Consider the following 21,759-nt stretch of genomic DNA (forward strand, 5'->3'; position numbering starts at 1 on the left):
GTCGAATTTTGCTCGAGCAGTATCATAAAAATGACTTATGCCTTATTACCCTAAAATGAGACTTGTTTCCAATATTTTGTCCGTGCCATTTATAGCAATGAGGGTAGACTGAATATTTGAAACACCTCTCAGCACCTCTCCAAAACATTTTCAACAAAAGCTGAACATTGTAACTTTAACAAACAAGTTGCAAGTGAGTGCATGTGCTGCGATTATAGGGACAGAGCTACAGGCTTATAAAAGAAGAGCACACTAACCCAAACTGACATAAAAATTGATAAAAAGATTTTATAGTAAAATGATGAGTACATGATGATTTTCCCTCCATGTTGCCACTGGTAAGCAATAAACACCTTTGCTGATTTCTACTCATGGTTGGCCTACGCAGGTGTTTTTACTTATTTAGCCTACTTGGAGGCCTGCTCAGGACTGTGTGGGTGTGTACAAACTAGGCCAGGGCGATACGTCTGAAAAGCCTATTACGGTAGGCCGATATCGATAATTATTGATAATTTTTAATGACCTGTCCTATTTTTTTTTATATTCTTCAAAGACAAGACGAAAAAAGGTTGAACCTCTCTATTTTGAATTTAACCACTTTATCAGAGCACACAGGTTGTAATTATGTTAAAACGATGAAAAACACACAGTCACGCAAATAAATTAAATTACTGCCATAACGGCAAGCTGACCTGCTTTTTTAAAATCACAATTTCCTCTCCGTCAGCACTCACTTTCTCACTCTGGTTTGGGTTGTAAAACACACAGCCAGCTGCAGAGCTGGTGCAGTGGATTTTGAGCCGCAGTTGGTTGCGCCGACCACTTTGGCTGTCCTAGCTGCAGTCTCTCTTGGCTCGCGGGCAGAGCAAACAGGCCAGGTGGCGGAGCAGCAGCGGGCAAAGCCAGCCTGTGCACTCTGCCCAGACAAGCCCAGAGATAGTACGGCAAAGAACGGCTCCAGAGGATGAGTGACACCGAGAGGAACAGCACGACTGGCACAGAGGCCGAAGGTGTCGGTGTGTTTGCTGGCAGGGCAACACACCATCACAGCTAGTCTTGTAAGAACTGTGATTGGATCCATAATAAACACTCTTCTGTTGTTGTCAATCATGTGGCGATGATGCCACCGAACTACGAATGTGTCACTCGTAGCACTCTCCATTATCAAAGGATTTGACAGGCTCTTTGTTTGCTATGTGCTTTCAAGTTGGTTTGCATTTTTGCAGGATTGAAAAGCAGCGCCTAGAGAAATATCTGGCTCTTCTTTACCTGCTACTGTGGTTTCTAGCGTTGTGTGTTTGTCACTGGATGCTGGGCATTTAATGTACAGTAGGTTTATCATAGCTTTGTCATTGAAAATAGCAGATACAATTAGTTAGAAAGCCATTTGAACACCAAAAAAGCCCAAAGTGCAGCTGATTGTTATGAATTTAATCATTATTGTAGTTGCAGTTAACTTTTAAAACAGAAACAAAAATGTCTCTCTCTCTCCCCCCTCTTGCAGAGCGCTGACCCTCTGATGACCTGGCATGGTGTGAAACACGGCACATACTGTAGGAGTGGCTGCAAACCCATGTGTGAGTCTCTCCTGCACTCATCTGTCTGCCTCCCACACTCATTCACACTCAGAGCTCACCTTGAGGGCAGCCCTGCCTCTCTGTGTACGAGCACGGATTAAGCCCTCATGGGAACTCTGCTCAGTCAACACTTTCTTAGTACAGGTGCTGTATCAACAGCTAATCTAGCATCTATCATCACAAGTTTGTTTTTGAACCCTTAAGACATGCACGCAGCTTCACAGCACAGCCCAGTCTCTTGCATAAGTTCTCGTTTTGTAACATGTTTACCCTTGCGTCTGATCAGAAAGGTAAATGTGAGATGTAATGTTACAATGAAAAGTTATACTAACTAGTCTACAGGTAATGCATTAGCAGCCAGTCTCGTGTAACATGTGTGACTGTTTGACACATTTAGTACGCTGACAAGAGAATTATGTGAAAGCTGCAGTTCAGAAAATACAACTTTTAAATCAAAATCAAAACATGTAGCAAATAAAAAGCACAAATATTACACTCAGAATCTATAAATGCTGCAAACATCACAGCAGAAATGTAAGAAGTGGAATGCAAAAACTGAAAGGATATTTAGGAAACTTGAGAAAAGCCAGAATGTAGATAAAAATGGATGTACAAAAGACACATGCAAAGCAAAAAAAAGGAGGCCTTACAAGATGAATTGTGTCTTGTTGCTGTAGAGAGGGACTGATGGACTCTTTTTTGATATAACCTGATCATTTCATGTGAACATAGCCAGTGTTTTAGGTTGAATATATCCCATGGTGCCATTCCAAATCCTCGAGTCTTAAGCTGAAACAATGAGCCGATGAACTGACTGATATCAGTGTTTTAGCTTACCACTGTAGTATAAAAAACATCTGTTATCTGGTGTTAGTATTCTATCAAACAATCAGGAATACATATTATAGCAAATTAAAACTGGAATCTACAATTTTAAGCATATCACCATCAGTAATGAAAGATTTGTGTGGGACCTGCTGTTTACTTAAATCAGAAAAAACCTGTAAAATACAGTACATCAGACAGCGTGAGACGGTGTGACACTGGGCTCGTGTTTAACATCAGTTTGTGAAAATAGATATACATGGTGTGAAATCATTCTTCTGGTGAACATGTCAGTTTATTGGCATCTTCACCTTCAACTTGTCACGACAAGCCCATCATATTTTCTTAGTAACAAAAAAAGTAAATCTTGGTTTTGTTGGCTATGTAATACTCCAGCACACATTATAAATAATGACTATTAATTAAGAGAATTTAAGGATGCCAACTTTAAAAACCCCAGCACACATCAATCAAAATTGAGTTTTAAAATGAAAAGTCACTAGAAGTAAAAGAGAACATGACAGTGAATGAGAACAGGCATATACAGGATGTTTGGCATCTGTTCCTCAGATCATTTACTACAAACTTGTCCGGACACATTCGTGTTCAGACTCACAGAACATTGTATTAAATTTCAGCAATGATCCGATCCATTCCATTTTTTGAACAAAGGGAAATGTTCATTAAATGGTCATAAACGTATCCAGAATTTTCTATCTGATATAAATGCCCGTCTATAGAAAGTGCTCTCTGGGATTTCAGTATTTCAGCAGGTGTAGGTGTGTAGTAGGTGTTGATGGCTGGAACAGCAGTGGATGGACAGTATCTGGCATAAGTACTTGATTAAATTCCTAGAATATTATGGTTCATGTGACGTGCATTTTTGCAATAGAAACAAGAGAACTGCTGTTGCTATACCTTATCGACACATCATGTATGTTCACACACACACACACACACACACACACACACACACACATACACACATACTTTCACTCCCTCTTCCCACTGCTCTCACTCTGCCCCCCGCCCTCCTCCATCACAGGCTCTTTTCTCCCCGTCCATTCTCTGGCTGACAGTGAGGGTTGAGGCAGCCTGGAAGGTTGTGAGTGGAGCCATTGTACCCAGAGGTCAGAGAGAGTCACAGATACACAATGCCAGGGTCAGAGTCACTGCGGTGATGGTCCGACCACTTGGCAGCACCGTCCTACTCAGCCAGCTAAACCGCAGCTGGGAAAAGAAAGATTCAGGGAAAGAGAGAGGGACGAAGAAAGAGGAGTGGGTACAGAGAGCAAAGGAGAAAGAGCTGGCCAACACAAAAGTTGTGCAGAACAAAAGCCAAAAAACACAATTTCAGGATAAGTCTCTCTTAAATATTGGAGCGGTGAGAGACGAGGTGCAGAAAGAAGAATGAAGAAGGTTTTCATAAATAATGTATGGAGCAGTAGGTGGAAAATACAGAGAGATACAGTTGAGAAGAAATACATAAAGGTACAGCTGGCAAATAAAGCCTGTCACATCCTATAAATCCTGCTTGTTGGAACATGGTCGATTGGTCATGTAACACAAAAATCATGAAATTCAAAAATGGCTCTGAACTGCTTTTGATGGAATAAAATCTAATTTAATGAATTATCAATAATTTACATTTTTTAAGTATCATAGAGACATTACAGACATTCAGGATCTTATGTGTTTTGGTCTTTTAACCCATCTATTCAGATAAAATCTGTGTTGTGTGTGCGTGGGTATGCACATGTGCGTGAGTACAGGCGTGTCTTTCTTTGAGTGTACATGTAGGCTGTGGCTGTTACCGAAATAGCTGAATTGTGTTGAGCAGTTTCATGTAGGCAGAGGTGTTTTAATTTCTTCGCAAAGTCTTTATATAAATATGAGACATAATGTCGATGGTATGTTCGATAATCACATCTTGTAGTTTACTGCCTGTCTCCACTGAAGCGCTAATGTGTTGGTCTTAAGCTCTCTCCAGTCTATAAACGTAGCCTCGGCTGGAATAACCACCATCTATTAGCTGACCTGCTGTCACCCGGCCAGAAGACAATCAATAGCCTCTGATAATGATGTCATTTACTCACAGTAAACCACAGATAATGACGAGACTGGAGGTCTCCTGTTATTACCTCATTTCATGGGCTTTGTCTCAATGTAGGGATCAACCGATACATGAACCCTTGCGTGAACGTGTACAGGAGTGTGTTACAGAGTCAACTTGAAGTGAAGCCTTCAGACAAAGAGTAGCATGTAGTAGCATCTAAATGAAGAGTGTTGTTACACTGAATTATTGAATGAAGATTAACAGCAATTAGAGGCTTATTGAGATCCATAGACAAACCGAGGCTGTATACTTCTACAAGGAATTTTATTGTTTTATCTTGACGCTGGTTTTGAGTAAAAAGGCTGATGATTTGACAGTGTATCAGCCATGTTTTATTTTTTATATTACACATGCATGTTTGCAACAATAAGCTCTGACATGGTATCTACTGGATGCAGTATTTTTGCATGTTGAACAGATTATATGTTTAGTAAACACTCTGTCTGCAGGCACATCTGTGACATTGAATTTACATGCTGCAGAGTTCTACAGCAGCAGCTCTAAAACATCTTGGATTATTTTAAACTGATGTTAGATTTTATCACCTGTAAGAGCTGCTGCAGTTAGTTGAACAAAATGTATTGCTAACAATTTTAATAATCCATTGATCATTTCAGTCATTTTTCAAGCACACATATCAAACATTTGCTAGTTTCAGCTTTTTAAATGTGAGGATTTGCTGCTTTTCTGTGTCATTCTTGAAGGTAAATGAAGTCTTTGGGTTTTGGACTGATAGCTGGACAAAAGAATCTATTTGAAGACGTCTCTTTGGCCTTTGAGAAATTGTGATGAACATTTCTCACAACCTTTTTGACATTTTATATTAAATGAATGAAATGATTAATCAATTAATCCTGAAAACGATTGTTAGTTGCAGCTTTAAACTTAAGTAAACAGATTATTTAAAATCAAAGATGAGGAGGCACTGTGTTTAGAATCTTGACTATTAGTAACGCAAATATTTCTGTAATCAACAGGCCCTCTGATGTATCAGTCTGGCTCCACATGTAGTAATATTTAACCTCCAGCTGTTTATGTGATTCACTGATGCTTGCAAGGATTCAACAAAAAGAAAAAAAAATCTAATTTTAATGCTCCCTTTGTGGTTTTAAGAGGAGGATCTGTAGTCCTTACGTTGAGTTCTTGTTTGTAAGCCTGTCCAGACCTAGTCATGAAGAAATGTAGCAGTGTGTGTAAGGGTGGTGTACATGGCATACGTGTGTGTGCAGGTGTATGCAGGTGTGCACATGTGCACATGTATTGTGAATTTATGCTGTGGTGAGGTCTGAGCCTCAGGTTGATCCATGGTCAATCTGACATGAAGCACAGGGAGTCAGAATCCGCCTCAAGCCAACTGCCCCCCACACACACACTTTCTCTTCTACACACACACACACACACACATTCACTACCTCCACAGCCTCCCCCTGCTGCACCCTCCATCCAACCCCTCCCCTCCTCCCCCTCCCCTTTCCTCCCTCCAGGATGCGGGCAAAGACAGCCAGGCTGAAGTGGATGTCGGGGGGAATTAGTTGCTAGCAGACAATTTGATTTCTTCGTCTTCAAGGCTTCCTACTACTCCACAGACGCAGACAGCACCGAGGGTTTGATGCTCACAGATAGCAGACAAGCAGGTCTGAGACACAGATAGAAACAGACAGAGAGAGAGGCAGATGAAGGTAAAAAGTGATAAAGACAGTAAGGGATGGGAGGTGCAAGCTAAAGGTAGAATTGAAAAGGGCAGTAAGAAATAAATGGGCAGGTAATTAAGATTGACAGTAAAAAGAAATAACAATGAAAAGCGGAAACAAGGGAGCAGGGGAAAGGGTTGAGTGTGTCAGTGAGATAGAAACAGAGGAAGACAATAGGAGAGGCCATCCAGGCAGCCACTTAATAGTCCACCCACTCGCTGCTGTCCAAATGGGCAGATTGACGCCTGTTAGCTCCTTTAAGAGCTCCAATAATGGACCGCAGTTTAGGTGGGCGGCAGGGAAGGGAGCCATCCTGTCCAAAGTAACTCAATTCCTCTGTTCTGTTCTCCTGTTTCAGCCCCTTTCAGCACATCAGGCCGGTGAACAGATACTGTGCTCTTACCTCAGTGATGTACACAGCTAGATTTACCAACCCACAGAGGACTGTGGTAAGGTGAATTATGGCCGGAGTGGCTGACCTTGTGGTAACGTAATGTCAGTTTGAGTTGTGTGCGTGTCTGTGGGTCCTGTACATTATGTGCATTATGAACAAGCTCACTCGAAATGTGTCTCTCGTGTGTGTATGTGGGAAGTGTGTGAAGGTCCATGTGCATTTGTGTACAGTGTACACATGATGCTGCAGGTCCATGTATGTGTGTATCTGTGTGTGTGTGTGTGTGTGTGTGTGTGTGTGTGTGTGTGTGTGTGTGTGTGTGTATGTACTTTGCTGCAGGAGAATATGAAAGTCAGAGAGAAGAAGGAAATGCTGGAATCTTAAGAAAGTTTACTCAGAACTGTGTACATATTGCCATGGTAATGTGATGATGACATTTACATCATGTGTTTCAGAATGCCAGAAAGGGAACATATGTGTCACCCTTTTTTTAGCTTCTGTATGTGTTAGCATCAACTTCCTGATAGGAACTGGGAGTCGCAATCCAAGCCCTTGTTATTCTTGGTATACAGATTCTCTGTAAGTCACCCTGACCCAGTTGTGTGATGCTTTGGCGCCATGTTAAAAAAGAGTGATCACGCCAGCCAAAATATTTATTTATCAGTCGGGTTCAGAGAAACATCAAGGTCATCATATTTACAGTGATAAACACTTGATTAAGGTTAGGGAACTGCTGCAGTGTCATAAACTGTGTTAACATTTTGATCCCATGGTTCTTCTTGGGCGGACAGCGTCATTACAAACAGAAATACACTCACACATCTATACATAGTGTTCAGCTGGGTATTTAATTTTAGGTTGCTTGGAATCTCTCTGTGTGTAACATCACATAATGGCAACTGGAAGAAGATTGAGAGTTGGAAGAAGTCACAGTGTGGAACGAGTTCGATACAACTGAAAAAAAAAAAAATCACAAATGCGTAAGGCTTGTTTTATTTTTATCTTTAACTGAAAGTAATGCAGTTACAGTTTGTTACACCCAGTTAAGACATAAGACATTTTTAAAATTACATTAAAAAAGGCAATTAAACAAAGGAGAAGTTAGCAAATAATTAGTCAAAGATGTAAACAGTAATGTAGCTGGAGTCAAATATGTTTTTAGTTGTCATTAAACTGACAGGTGATCGCAAAATATTTTCATGTACATTTAGGGCCGGATCTACTAAAGGTTTGCGTGTATTAAAACGTGTGCAAACTGCTTGCACACGCAAAAAAATTTACAAACTGATTTACTGACAGTGCGCAAAAAGGGTTGCGTCTGTCAAAGGTGCGTGTTGTGGGTGGAGAAAATGTAAATATATTAATTTAGCACACGCAAAGTGATTTATCAAACCTGAAAGCAATTTGCCAATAGAAACTGCGTCTATATTTAACACGTCTCAAAGGGAGGTGCAAACGGTTTGTATGCGTAATTGCGCACACATGGCTGCGGTTATTGTTGCAAGAAGGAGACGCCGAGAACACATTTTTCACCCTCATGTGAACATTTTTGGGATGAATGAGGAAACTATCATTAGAACATATCGCCTATCCAGCCTTGCCATTTCGGAGCTGTTGGAGGAACTCAGAGCGGATTTGGAGCCAGCTACGAGAAGAAGTCACCCAATACCTGCAATAACAAAACTCCTTACAAGTTTACTATTATTATTATTATTATTATTATTATATTTATATTATTATACACCAATTTTTCTTCTGTTCTTCTTCTGATGTCTGGGTATCTCCTTTTCACTTCATCCACTGTTCTCCTGTTTTTTCCAACAGCATTAACTTTTTCACCGATTTTCTCCCACACGGCGTTCCTTTGCGCGACCGTCAGATTCCTTTGCTGCAGCTCATTGAAATGTTTATTCGCTTCCTCTACCAACACTTCTAATTCCAAAGGGTCCAATTTCACTTTGCGCTTTCTCAAACTCGCCATGCTGAAAACCACGAAACACGCTAAACCCTCATTTAAATAGGCATGTCTCCAACACGTTTGCACCTGTTGTCATTAACACAATCACTCTTAGTAAATCGCCCGCAAACCGCGGTTCAACCCCACACGCAAATTTCTAGATTGCCCACACAGATTAGTACAAGCAATTTGGGATCTTAGTAGATCCGGCCCTAACTGTATTATATAGTTACACAATTCTGTCTTCTTGAATCTCTCTTGAGTCCTAAATACACAACATCTATCCATCCATTAGCTATTCTGCTTATCTTTGACGGTCAGCCAATCCCAGGTGACATTGCACAAGAGGCGAGGTGTACACCTTGGACCATTAATAAATATGCTTAATGCTAAATCTCCAGTTATGCAGTCTTTCCTTCAGTATTCACACACACCAACCACACAAGCGCACACTCATACAACATGGCACACATTCTGCACCCAAAAGCAACAATCCACAGTGTGTTTACATGTTGGCTTTGTTGCCAGTTTACAGTCACTGTTGTTTGTAAAAAAAAAAAAAAAAAAAGAAAAATCCCCCTTTGCTGCAGGCAGTTCAGCTCCCTCCTCTCTACAGTCACTGAGGTTGTCTGGCTCGTAGTGGGGGAGAAAACTGTATATCCACTCCACTTGTGGGCTGCCAGACCCTGAACACACCCAGAGTAACTTGTTCACTGCTGGTGCCCTCCGGCCCAGCGGCTACGCTTTGCATGTCTCCAGCGCCACTACCCCCGCCCCCGTCCAACCTAGCCCCCCCAGCTGTAGGTTGCCAGGTCTTCAGTCCACCACCCCTCACCCCCGCCCCCAGATGCGGGTTGCCAGATCGTAGTAAGCCCACGCAGCGTGGAGGGGGTCTGAGACGCTGGCTGTGGCCCGGTGCCACGCTGGGCCCAGTTATTATCTCCAGATGACATCAGCATGAGCAGCAGATGCCTTTTTGGCCACAGGGGCCGAACAGAGAGAGAGAGAGAGTGAGAGAGGGACTGTGTGTGTGTGTGTGTGTGTGTGTGTGTGCGGCTGTCGGCATGCTGTTCTCGGCAGGATCAGGCTATTTATTACCTCCCCACTTATCAGGCCATCTCCCTCACTCAGCTGGGAAGGAGTGTCTGTTTCATTCCAAAACGACCATTTCTCCTCATGATGATAATGTAATCATGCAAAGACCCACACACGCATAGAGAGATGAAGCATTTAATAATAGTGATCATAATCTATTTGCTGTGGCAGTGATGCTAACATACACACGTGAAAAATGACATGATAATTAGCCTCATGAATAATTATGATGATACTAATTGACAGTAACAATCACAGTGATAGCAATGAAAGAGCGCTGGTCGAAGTCACACAGGAATACACATTACATGACAATCATCTCAGGTACAGAGTGAACACGTGGATAATGTGAGTTACACTGAAGAAGATACTGCAGTTAATGATGGTGACCAGGTTTGTTATGTAGGTCACCTGGTGTGTGTGTGTGTGTGTGTTGTCCCGCTGAAAGCTGCTGGTTTATTTATGCCTGTGTTTTCTTTGAGGGACAGGCTGAAGAGGCAGGAGATTAAACTCATGGAAGGAAATCAAAGCAGAGGCAGCTGATTTAGATTAAAGCACCTGCACCTCACCAGGTTTAGCAAGTGCATGGCCGCAGTGTAGATGTGTGTGCACGTACACATTTATGTGTGTGTGCTAGCCCGTGCGAGCAGGCACTGCTGCCATTCCCTGTCTATCACCTCAGTTATTTTACCGTCCTTCTTCCCTGCAGCTTATTATATACAGTCTATCCGTGCTCAGCTCTGCCCAATTTAAAGGAGGTAAAATCGGGCATCAGGAAATGATATTTCTAATCAGACAACGGCAAAGGGCCCCTTTTATTAAAGTGGGGGTGCTCTCTCTTTCTGCCTCTCTGTCTGTGTTCAGAGCCGTCTACAAGACTGATAATAGCCTCGGCCAGCCTGGTGTCATCATATTAAAGCACTGAGCGATTCCACACACACCCACACACACACTCATTCCCTCTCCTCTCTCTCTCTGACCAATCCCCTCATTCTCCCTCCTTTGCTCCTTTCTAGTGAAAATGGACACTTTTGTTGTTCTTTCTTTTATTGCTCCACACCGGTGTGTATTATGCCTTTGAAAAAATATTGAATTCCCCAGAGTTCTCTGGGCCAAGCAATCGCACCTCATAAAAGCAGTTGTGGATTTGTAAAGCTGTAATGTGCTGGTGAGCTCATGCACTGTGGCAGGTGGATGATGTGGCAAAGCAAACAGCGTGCATGGCTATATAGCATAGTGTTAGTATAGTGATAGAAATTGAATTGAATCACATTTTAGCTTTTTTACTTCATGTTTAAATCTGAGTTCAGATAATTGAGTTAGTAAGTAATTGATTATTATCTGGTTTGATCATATTTTGCGAATGCTTATTTCTGGTTGTGATCTAAAGGAAAGGGTTTTGTCTTTCACATCCAATCATAATTAAAATAGTTTTGACAACGTGCTTTGTCTTCAGAACATTCTATCCAAACATCACTGTAAGCTTTGGAAGCTGTTACTGAAAGCAAAGAGCTGCAGATACTTTTCAAAAATGTCTCCCTATACTCCATGAAACAGATCTTATCTGAAAGCGATGCAGATCATACTTTTGAAGGGCAGCCCTCTACAAGACATAAAAGCAGATTTTTCAAATGAGAAACATTTCTTCTCAGGCCACAAAAGGCAGTCCTTGGTTGAACCTTCTGCTTCAGCTGAAGCTGCTCTGGGGGAAAGCATTTAATCCAACAAGAACTTTGTAATTATCCCTTCAAGATGCATCTTAAATATTTCTGTTACAAACCAACCTTCAAATACGCCTCGTGCTGGATTATACCTCAGCAGAGCTCCCTTTATCCCAAATTACTACACACAATTCTTCTTTAATATATCTGTGGAGCCAGACTGCAGTATCTGAAACAAAACAGCCAGTCAGTCCAGCCAGCACACCACAGTGTTTTGTAACGGCTGATATGGTCTAAAGGTTTAAGTCTTTAGTCAAGTCTCACAGTGACAGTGCCTTGTTTGTTTGAACCCTTGTAGTAAAGCTGGGACTCCCGTAGTGTTTGCATCTGTACTTTGTGCATTGGACTGATGACACACAAGGTAAACTGCTCAGCAGCTGATGGACTAATGGCCTTAAACTGATGTTGTAAAAAAAAAGCATGTGCATTCAATGTACAACAGTGAAAGTCACAGTAGGGCCTGGCAGTATATCAATATTATAATGTTGTTGTATCTTGTTTTCAGGGTGTTGCCACATCATGACTTGGCATAAATGTTGTCATTACATTGAAGTAATGTAGTTTTCTAACTTACCAGACTGTTCTACTTGTTCTAATATTTGCCTTTACCCACTTAGTCATTATATCTACATTACTGATGATTATTAAAAATCGAATTTTATTAATATTTTGTGAAAGTACCAGTAGTCATCCCTACAATATTGTTCTAATATCGATACCAAGGTATTTGATCAAATGTATTGTGATATATGATTTTGAAGCCCATCCCCCCTCTATCAGCCCAATATCACAGAAGATCTGAGTTATTTTAAAGCCGGGAAGTCAAGCTTTTCTGGCTTCGTGGGCCACTGGGCCCTTTCGCAGGTATGAATGGTGCTCCTACTCCAACACTGTGTCCAGGTTTTAATGTAATGTACTTACTTACTATCGCCCAGCTCCATTTCACAATCCACATCTTTGTTGTCTCAAAGCTTTGAAAACACTCTCACACACTCTGTTTGTCTATATCTCTTCCTTTGTAGTGGTTATAAAAAGGCAAAAGGGAAATCAATAAGGAATAATGGCTTTAGCTTGACTCACCTCATCAGTGCACTTCATGAAAATAATCAGTGTACCTGAGACTGAGTGTGCAGTGTGGTGTCATTCACAGTGATATTCTATAGACTGTCAAAGCAGGCAATCTTATGCCACTTGCAGTCATCTTCTCTAGTAGAAGGACTTGACAAGTGTTTGTATGTGTGTGTGTGTGTGTGTGTGTGTGTGCGTGTACACATATGCAGGAGCACATGCAGTGAATCTGTGGAAGCATAGTTGGTTTGAGTCGTAGCTGGGAATGCAGATGGTGTCTGAACCGTGACAGACTAAACAGTTGCTCTGGGTTGCATCAGTTGTGTTTTTCTAACTCTGCGCCATATCATCACAGTGGAGCTAAATCAAACTTAACTCTAATTAGAGGCCACTGATGGCTACGTGGGAGTTGTCCCAGAGATAGTCAGTGGTTAGTGTGGAAACAGAGAGGAAACAGAAAGTGTCACATAGGTAACAAAGCCTGCTTGTTTCCACTCTGGATCTTGTAGAGTTTACTTTTACTTTTTTTATTTTTTACGTTGCATCAGCTGCAATATGCAAACAGTTCATGCTTCACAGGATCTACTAATAACTTCTCTGTCCCCCTCGCTCTCTCGCCCTTGGCTCAGTATGTTTTCATCCGGAGGCCCCTGCGCTGTCCTGGAAGTTGACTGGTGACCACAGGTGGAAAACCAACAGTATGTTGTCACCCCAACTCAGACACCACCTCCAGACTCAAGCTCAAGGTAAACATGAATGTGGCCAGTACACACTAACTCTCACACGCGCATATACAAATACATGGCGCAGAGTCAAGCACAGTGGGCCTGCTGACATGCCCAGCAAGCTCATAAATTAAGGTTCTGACGTGGGCGTTCACGTGCACATCACGCACAAACATGTAGGCATTTGGACACAAAGCAAACATGTCATCCCAACTCATTAACACACACACCCTTCCCCAGACTGACCTCGGACACACACACACACACACACACACAGAAGCAGAATAGCCCATAGTGGCTGCTGAATACTTGGCCTGTCTCTTGGTGGTTTGTCACTCCATCTTAATCCCTCTGGTACAATATTTACAGAATGTGACAAGTACACACAGCGGCCTGTCACAGGACGATTCAGCCAAGATTCACCGGGCATGGTTTTGTTGTTTCCTAAGCCAACAAACATCCTCCTTGAGTGCAAGTTCATTACTACAGAGTGTAACATTGTTTTGGTACAGTAAGCCGACCAGTTACTACTAGAGAGTCAGCTTAACTGTGTCAGCCCGATGGAAGCAAATGTCAACAGTAAGACTTTATATTGATGCTTGGATTGACTGTTGTGTAAAATATAAAGGAAACAATCACTAATAACAGTAGAATCATATACATGCAAAATATAAAAAAAATATTTTTCTATGTACATGTTCTCTAAAAAAAGGTATAAAATAATTCTGACTTCACAACTGCAGTGGAGAGTAAAGCAAGTTTGTGACACACCCATGAGCAGATACCTCTGTGCGGTTTTGTGTCCTTCCCTGCTGTTTAACTCTGCCCTGCCCTTCCAGCTATTCATTGAGTTTCATGACAGCATTAAGCTGGTTCGAATGCCATAAAAGACAATGGCTGTGAGCCAATGGCCTCGCCTGCACTGCCACAGCTGAGGCAGCCATTTTAATAGGTATTGACGCCAGGTTTTAACCACGTTCTCCCACCACGCTTAAAAGCCCATGTTCCACTGATTAGCTAATTAAAACCTAGAGCGAGGGCTATCGATCCAGGGGAAGGGCAGTCAGGAGGCATCTGTCCCTCAGCTTGAGATGGCCCTGGTACTCTCACCCCCAATCCACACATACACACAAACACACACAGCTCTTCAGTTAGGGCCTAAAAGCATTACCAAGGCCTTTTACACTTCACTGGATCTATATATTGGCTTTGAGTAGAAGTTATTGCTTCTATTTTGAGAACGTTTGCTTGTGATTACCAGTTGAGGATGTGATATTTTTGTGCCTGCAGTGTGTGTGTGTGTGTGTGTGTGTGTGTGTTAAGGAGGGCCACGGCTCCAGCCTGTGTTCGATCAGTCCCCTGCCGGGCTCTCGGTAATGGTGGGTATTTATATGCAGAGCTATCAGACACCTGATGGAGGTAGATTACAGGCTTCTGGCTGGACAGGTAGTGATAGAGGTGTCAGCCCTCACTTTTACAGAATCAAGACTCTTCCCTTTTTCTGCCCCTTCACATTACAACTAATACCATGATATCACACAGTTGGTTTGAGACAAGCTGATCTTTCTGGTAAAGGATAAAAACAAATAAATACAGTGTGCTGTGTTAAAGTTAAGTGTTAAATGGGGGGGTTGGAACTGGGTCACTGTAGCAACACAATAGCAGTGACCATTAGTGAATCACCAGTGGAAATAGATGTTTCTATTTTTTTTATTTAGTTTTTGTTATTTTGTTCTCTGCTCTGTGTGAGGATAACAGAGAAATCCTCTTTATAAAATCATAACTGACCTGATTTAAAGTCAGTCAGCCCTTATTATATATCTGTGAATGAGCACAATCATACAAATATATAAAACTTAAAATATAAATCAAATTAAAAGGACTCTGGAAAATAAATTGATGTCATCAAATGTAAATGTAAAAGCATTTAGAAAAGTAATAGAGTGTAAAAGAAACCATTAAGTGACCTTTCTGGTAATGGCAAGTAATGGCTGCGGTCCACCAGGAGGCCTGGGTCGGGCAGCACGTGCACCCAGCGCAAATTGAATAAGACACAACAGATTAACATCCACACAACAGATTAACATCCACCACTGACATCAGTGAATGCCATCTAGTTGACTAACGAGGCGCATGTCAGCCATATCGTTCTCTGTCTTTGAAAAATAACAGTTGGAATGTTAAAGAAGACAGAAACAAATAAACAAACATAAATAGATAATTATCTCTGTGAACAAATCGTTGTGTTCCAGCCTCCTGCCTGCATAACAGCATAAGATTAGTCGAGGTTGATGTACAGTGAATATTTCATTGCCACAGTTACGCAATATATATACACACACACACACACACGCACACACACACACACACACCTGTGTGGAAAGTAGGCCGATTTAGTTCCATAATCATACTCTTTCATAATGAGACTTATCTAACTGCTGATCCTATCTTGGATAGGTTTTACATGACTATATTGTGTGTGCGTGCGTGTGTGTGTGTGTGTGTGTGTGTGTGTGTGTGGCTCTGCACATTAAAGCGTTTCCCCTTACATTGCATTGAATATTTATACAGATGACCAACAGTTGAGCTGAACAAAATGAGTGTGTGTGTGTGTGTGTGTGTGTGTGTGTGTGTGTGTGTGTGTGTGTGTGTGTGTGTGTGTGTGTGTGTGTGTGTTGGTGAAAGAGAGAGAGAGAGGAAGAGAGAGAGAGAGCAGTATATTTGTGGGTTTGTTGATGCATCCATAATTCTATCCAAACAATGAACAGTATATGTATGTAAAGATATTGTGCGTTTGATGGCGTGGAGCTCGCAGCGCCTTCCAGACTCACATTTCCTCCTCTGTATTCATTAGCCTCCTGCTCTTCTCTCCTGGGATGGAGGATTAGCCCGAGAAGGGAAATGAATGCTTTCTGGGTAGACGGCGTTCTCTCTGCCTGCAGCAGGAGGTCCATTGTCTGGTTTGATATCCGCGCAGGACAAGGGACATCTGATCTGGCAGCCCTGACACACATGACACAGCCGTTAGCACAGGGGGCCGGGGAGGAAGCAGAAACATGTTGACAGGAAGTGCTGCTGTCTCCATCTGGGGACTACTCCTTGGTCAGAGGAGTAAACTACGCTTGTGATTGACTTGTTAAACAAGTATTCGTCAGGAATCAAGGCTTTATTGGCTTCCTGTTGACAAGTTGGAACATGTCAACAGGAAGTTGATTTATGCTTGTGGTGTGAGTCTTTAAAACGTGTTCGTAATTGATTTTAGTTTGTAACGGGAGGAGAGTCAGCAGCTCAGTTTTCATTGACTTGTAGGTTAGAGAGTAAACAATGGGAAATAGAGTTTGATTTAGAGAAAACGCTGGAAGTGGATTGATCAGCATTAAAAGCATGTGTGTGAGACAAGGCAGCTGTATGCTGAACCACTCTCAGACAGGAGGGGGAGTTGAAATTTTGATGCAATCAATGGCAGCATAAATGCAAAGAGGTTTTTATAATGCATTAGCAGCTTCTTGTATTATTCTGCTTCATTACTGAATAATGCCACATCAGGAAATAGATTTTTTTTTTTCTTTTAAAAGAATTCTCCAGGACAAAATTACTCTCTGAAAATGGCGGCATTAAGAGGATAGAGCCCGTTTTTCACTATACTGCCCCCTTCCCCTCTCTCCTCTGTCCACAAAATCCATCAAGGGAATTTAAGTAGCTGTTAATTACTTCCCTGTCCCTATTGAAAAGAGGAAGTGAGTGGGAGAGAAATCAAGAGTGAGAGAGAGAGAGAGACTTTCAAAGAGCTAAAGCTTCGTTGTGGTGCAAATCCTCTCCACCCAACAAAACCAAATCAATCTATACCCCTCAGCCATCCCCAAACCGCTCCACCCTCACACATACACACACATGGGAAGATGATCCTGTAAATCTTTGCTCTCCAGGGGCTGTTTGAGTGCTACTCCAGGGGTTTTTTTTGTGGGGGGGGGTGACCACAGGGGTTCGGGGATTGAAGGAAGAGTGTAAATATCCCCAAATTGCAGCTAAAATGTAACATTAGGATTGGTAAGCCCCACTCTGGCCCATAATCTTTCACAGCACTAAACCATTGCACTAAATGACCTCTATTACAGAGCCAGGACCCATTAAGTCAATACAGGAGAGATTACCTGTGAAATAGAAGCAACTAGCTGCCTGCTCTGACAGACATGGCCCCCAAAAAAGCCTGGGGCAAAATTAGATTTGGGGCCGGATGTTGAGTGTGCCTGCGGGCTAGAATTAGAGGATGTAGTATCGACCTCCGCTTGCTTGTTAGGAAGGAATGTGTGTACGCCGACATGAGGGTTGATTACAGTGCAAATGGCAGGGATCAAATCCAGGGCAGTGTTGTGTGATTTAAGACCAGGTGAGATCCCTCAAGCTGAACTAGAACTGTGAGAGTGGTCAGGTGGATGGTGACGTCCTTAGCTCTGAATGTCACACGTTGGAGTCCAGCAGAAGTCAGTGTTTCCGTCAGGGGTTAGGTGATACAAGAGGTCGAAAAATCGGTTTAGCAGAAGTGGTATTTTGAACTCCAGAGTCTGTCATCACGTGATCTATGTAGTGAATTTAACAGTGGTTTGAGGAACCGACTTTGTGAAAATAGGAGGTACATACAGGCTATTTGTAATCTCTGAGCTTCTAATAACTTTATGTGATGACAATTGCCTGGATGAATATCATGTTTTGTTTGAGTAAAAAAACACGGATTGCTGATATCCAAAAGAGTTAGTTACCTGCTGAAATACTTCAGTGTATGTTTAAACTTATGCTGTTATTGCAGATTGATAAACCAAAGATATTTTGTACAGTAAATAATAATTTTAATTATAAAGTATTTTTATAAACTTGTTGTTTACTGTTGTACTATGGTTTTGTTTTATGTTTGTACTCCATACCACGATGTGTGGTGTAGAATAAATAAAAATCTAAAATCTGAAAACTAAAATCTGCTACATGCCACAAATGAAAAACATACTGTGCAAAAGTAAATGATGGCAAGTGTTGGCTAAAATGACATGAGGATTAAAGTCGGAGCTGTCAGCCTGTTGAGTGTTATTTATTGCATTAACTCAAGGGTATTGAGCGCCATTTTGTTTTATAACTGAATCAGTCGCCAGTGTCAAGGTTAGGTACATTCAGCTTATTTATTAGATGAACTGAAAGTGTAGATTGCTTGAATAGAAAAAAAAGATCATTAATAATATTATGAACCATCCTAATAGGGACACATTGAAGACATCTGAGCATCTGATCTTTATACTTACGTATCCCGCTTTTGCATCATGTATCTAGTATTTAAATCATGTTGTATAACATACGTAATAATGTATAATAATAATATGTTTTAAGGTGTCAGCTCACACAAATGACATGAAACGCATAACTATACTGTTGGTTTTGAGATGTTTGTGGTGAATAGACTTCAAGTACCATTTTAGAGAATTTAACAATACTCACACATTGTCAACAGCTGTCAATGGAACCACTTTCTTATTGAGGACATGATCCATATGAATAATGCTAACAGCATGTTCTCGGGATTTTGTGGAGTAGCAACAACACATTCTTAAAACTTGGACAAATTCAACAAAAACTACAGTATGCAGTATATGTATGGTAAGATTCAACTAGAGGCCAATGGAAATTTCTGAACATGATTTTAATGAGCAAACCCTTAAAAAACACATCAGTAATTTTAGTGCCAGTGAACAACATGAGTGGACTGTAAGAGGAGATCTCCCTGAATTTTTTCCTTGAACCTCTCCCTCAATCTGTGTACCAAAGAGCCCAAAGTCATTTCAGTGCATTACTCTATATATTAGCTTTCATGTAGGACAAGTGTGTGTATGAGAGAGAGTGTGTGTGTTTGTTTGTGTGTCTGTGTATTTTTCTGTCAAATGCTATCGGAGCAGAGCAAGGTGATTTCAATGCTGTGGTCACGCGGGGTAACGCTGTTCTTTGTGTTGACGCGTGCTTATATTCATACATGCATATGTGTGTGAGGACCAAAAGTGAGGAGTGTGTGTTTGTGTGTGTGCGTCTATGTGTGTGTGTTTGGGTGGGAGGGGGGTTGTTGCCGTAGCAGACATCCCGCAGGGAGCGGATAGTGGTGGAGATGGAGGGAGGACATTTTTAAGCACTTCAAAGTGGCCTCATTCCACACAGCTGAGCTCAGAGGTGTGTGCATGTCTTTGTGCGTATGTCGGTGTGCGTGTTCTTCCTCTGTAAATGTGTGTGGTCTGCCAGTATATGTCTGCGTCTGTATGTAAATAAGTTTCAATAAGACTGTACTTTTATTTATTAGTGTGTGTCTATATGTTATTCATATGTAAGCGCGTGTCTGTGTGTGTGAGTGAGTGAGGTAGAGATGGACTGCTGTACCTGGCTTTGTTTATGCCCTCTCCCAATCTGGGCCCCCGTGGGAATGAACTACACAGAGCTTTTTGTGTGTGTGTGTGTGTGTGTGTGTGTGTGTGTGTGTGTGTGTCTGGGGGGGGGTCTGTGTTAGGAGCTGCTCAAGTGTGTATATAAAAAGCGTCTCACACACACAGAGTGAGGGAAAGTGAAAAGATAGAGAGTGTCACAGTGAGTGATGAGTTTCTGGTTTCACCCTCGGACGCGCTGAAAGTGAAGTACACTTTCTATTGCTTTGTCTCCTCTTTCCCCGCAGGAGAAAATGGAAATAGCCAACATCGAACCGACGCAGTCAATACCACTCTCCAGAAAAGGGCTGAGAGGGACGGTCTCCGCCGCAGAGCAAGAATGATGGAGGGAGGAGTGGGCGATAGCCGGAGTATGTCAGGTTTCATCTACCCTGTGTGACACGCAGCGCTCTGACAGCTCTGCTGCACTCAATCTAGTCTCAAAACTATCTCTCTCATACTCACACACACACACACACACACACACACACACACTTTTTCTCTCCCCATGTTGTCCTCTCTTTCTTTCATGCATTCACCCTTCTGTCTTTTCCTCTCTTTCCAGTTCTCACACTCTATCTTCATCAGTCTCTCACCCCCTCTGGGCTGCCATTTTGCAGCATATGGCTCTCCCACACAACTACTCACACATGCACTGCCATATGCGTTTACTCATACACTCTCTCATGCACCATCTTTACTCTCGTCCTGTTTATTTGCTCTTCTTCCCTCTCTGTGTGTCTTTATTAAAAAAGCACCTAGCCAAGTCATTTGCATTTAAATGAGCTAATTATAAAAAAAAAAGGAAAAGGAAAGTAACAAGATGGAGAAGAGGGGATGTGATTGGAAGGATGATTTTTAATCTGTCTAAAATTTTCATCTGATGTTTCCTCGACCGTTTGATTGGCTGGAATAGCTGTCAGTCAGTCATTCGTAAGCTGTCAGTCACTGAGAAATGTGACACCTCCTCACATGATTTGATTTGTCAGCCTCTTTTTCTGCCCACTTTTGTCTCAAACAAGGAGACCACTGGCCTACAGACCCTGGTATAGTTTGGTTATCCAACCTTCAAGTGTTCCGTTGTGTGTGTGTCAGGCCGAAAACATCCATAAAGTAACTTGTAACATCTTGCACAGTGGGGTTCCCTGATAGTTTGCTCACCAAGGAGTTTACATGCACGTTTCCAAAATGCGAAACACATGTCACAGATATCACACAGACAGTTAAACGTTGGGCCTGCACACGACCTGTGCGCACATGATTAAGGCCTCAGTCATTACTGATTTAATGAGGGTTCAAAGTGTAGGCAGAGGATAATTGTGGTCTTATTCTCAACAGAATAGGATTACTAATGTATAAATCCAGAAAAAAGGAGGATTAACGTGGTGAGACCTTGAGAGATGAAGCTGGAACTCAACTGTTATACATAATGAGTTTAATGAGGTGCAACTGCTGTGATGTTTCGACAAATGGTATATGCAAGGAGAAGAAATTAAATGTGTCTGTAAACGACGAGTCAAGTCCATTTTTATCTGTGTAGGCCAGAATTGCAAACCTAACATTTACCTCAAAGGGCTTCACACCGTCTATACTTAGACCCTCGGTTCTAGGACAGCTGTTCACACCTGGAAACTATATAAGTAGGCTACACAATGGCCCATCATTATGTTAATGCCTCCATCTTCATATTCTGGAGTATCAAAAAAGTCTCTCAGATTAAGCAATTTTCCAAATACAGTCTTATGCAGGGAAAGTGATATTGAACGCAATTTGAAGCACAGAGACTAAATGAGGATATGAATTCATCTTGTCTTCTATAAAACCTCCTTTGTTTTTATGAGATACTGTGTATTTACATATGTAAATATACTCTTCTTAGACGAAGACAATCTTTTTATACAAACATTTATTCTGGTTTTAAAGCTTAAATCATATGCTCTAATTCTCATCCCTCCACAAATCATCTCATTTGTCTGTTTTGACACCGGATATAAACTCCAAGTTGGATTAATATGATGTTGGCTCCTAACCAAAATATCCAAAATGCTAAATCTCATGTTTCGCAATTGTTCATTGTCCTCTCAGCCCTTTTCTGGAGAGTCCTGTTTTACAAAGTGCATTTTTGGTTTGTATCATTTATGTTG

At 41.7% G+C, this 21,759-nt stretch overlaps 1 protein-coding gene across 4 annotated transcripts in view; it reads left to right on the plus strand.

Moving 5' to 3' along the window:
* LOC311271218 (uncharacterized protein) overlaps positions 1–21,759 on the plus strand; it is a 71,485-nt gene that overhangs the window by 6,847 nt on the left and 42,879 nt on the right. For all 4 annotated transcript variants that reach the window (XR_014624375.1, XR_014624376.1, XM_084376804.1 and 1 more), the window contains exons 3-5: positions 1,505–1,577; positions 13,074–13,190; positions 19,864–19,986. Coding sequence is in view for 2 of the 4 variants with exons in the window: in XM_084376804.1 (XP_084232930.1) it covers positions 1,505–1,577; positions 13,074–13,190; positions 19,864–19,986 (313 nt within the window). In the remaining 2 variants the exon portion in view is untranslated. The remainder of the gene's footprint in view (positions 1–1,504; positions 1,578–13,073; positions 13,191–19,863; positions 19,987–21,759) is intronic.

The sequence above is a fragment of the Pagrus pagrus genome, assembly GCF_965226575.1.
Source record: "Pagrus pagrus genome assembly, chromosome: 2".
Taxonomy (NCBI): Eukaryota; Metazoa; Chordata; class Actinopteri; order Spariformes; family Sparidae; genus Pagrus; species Pagrus pagrus.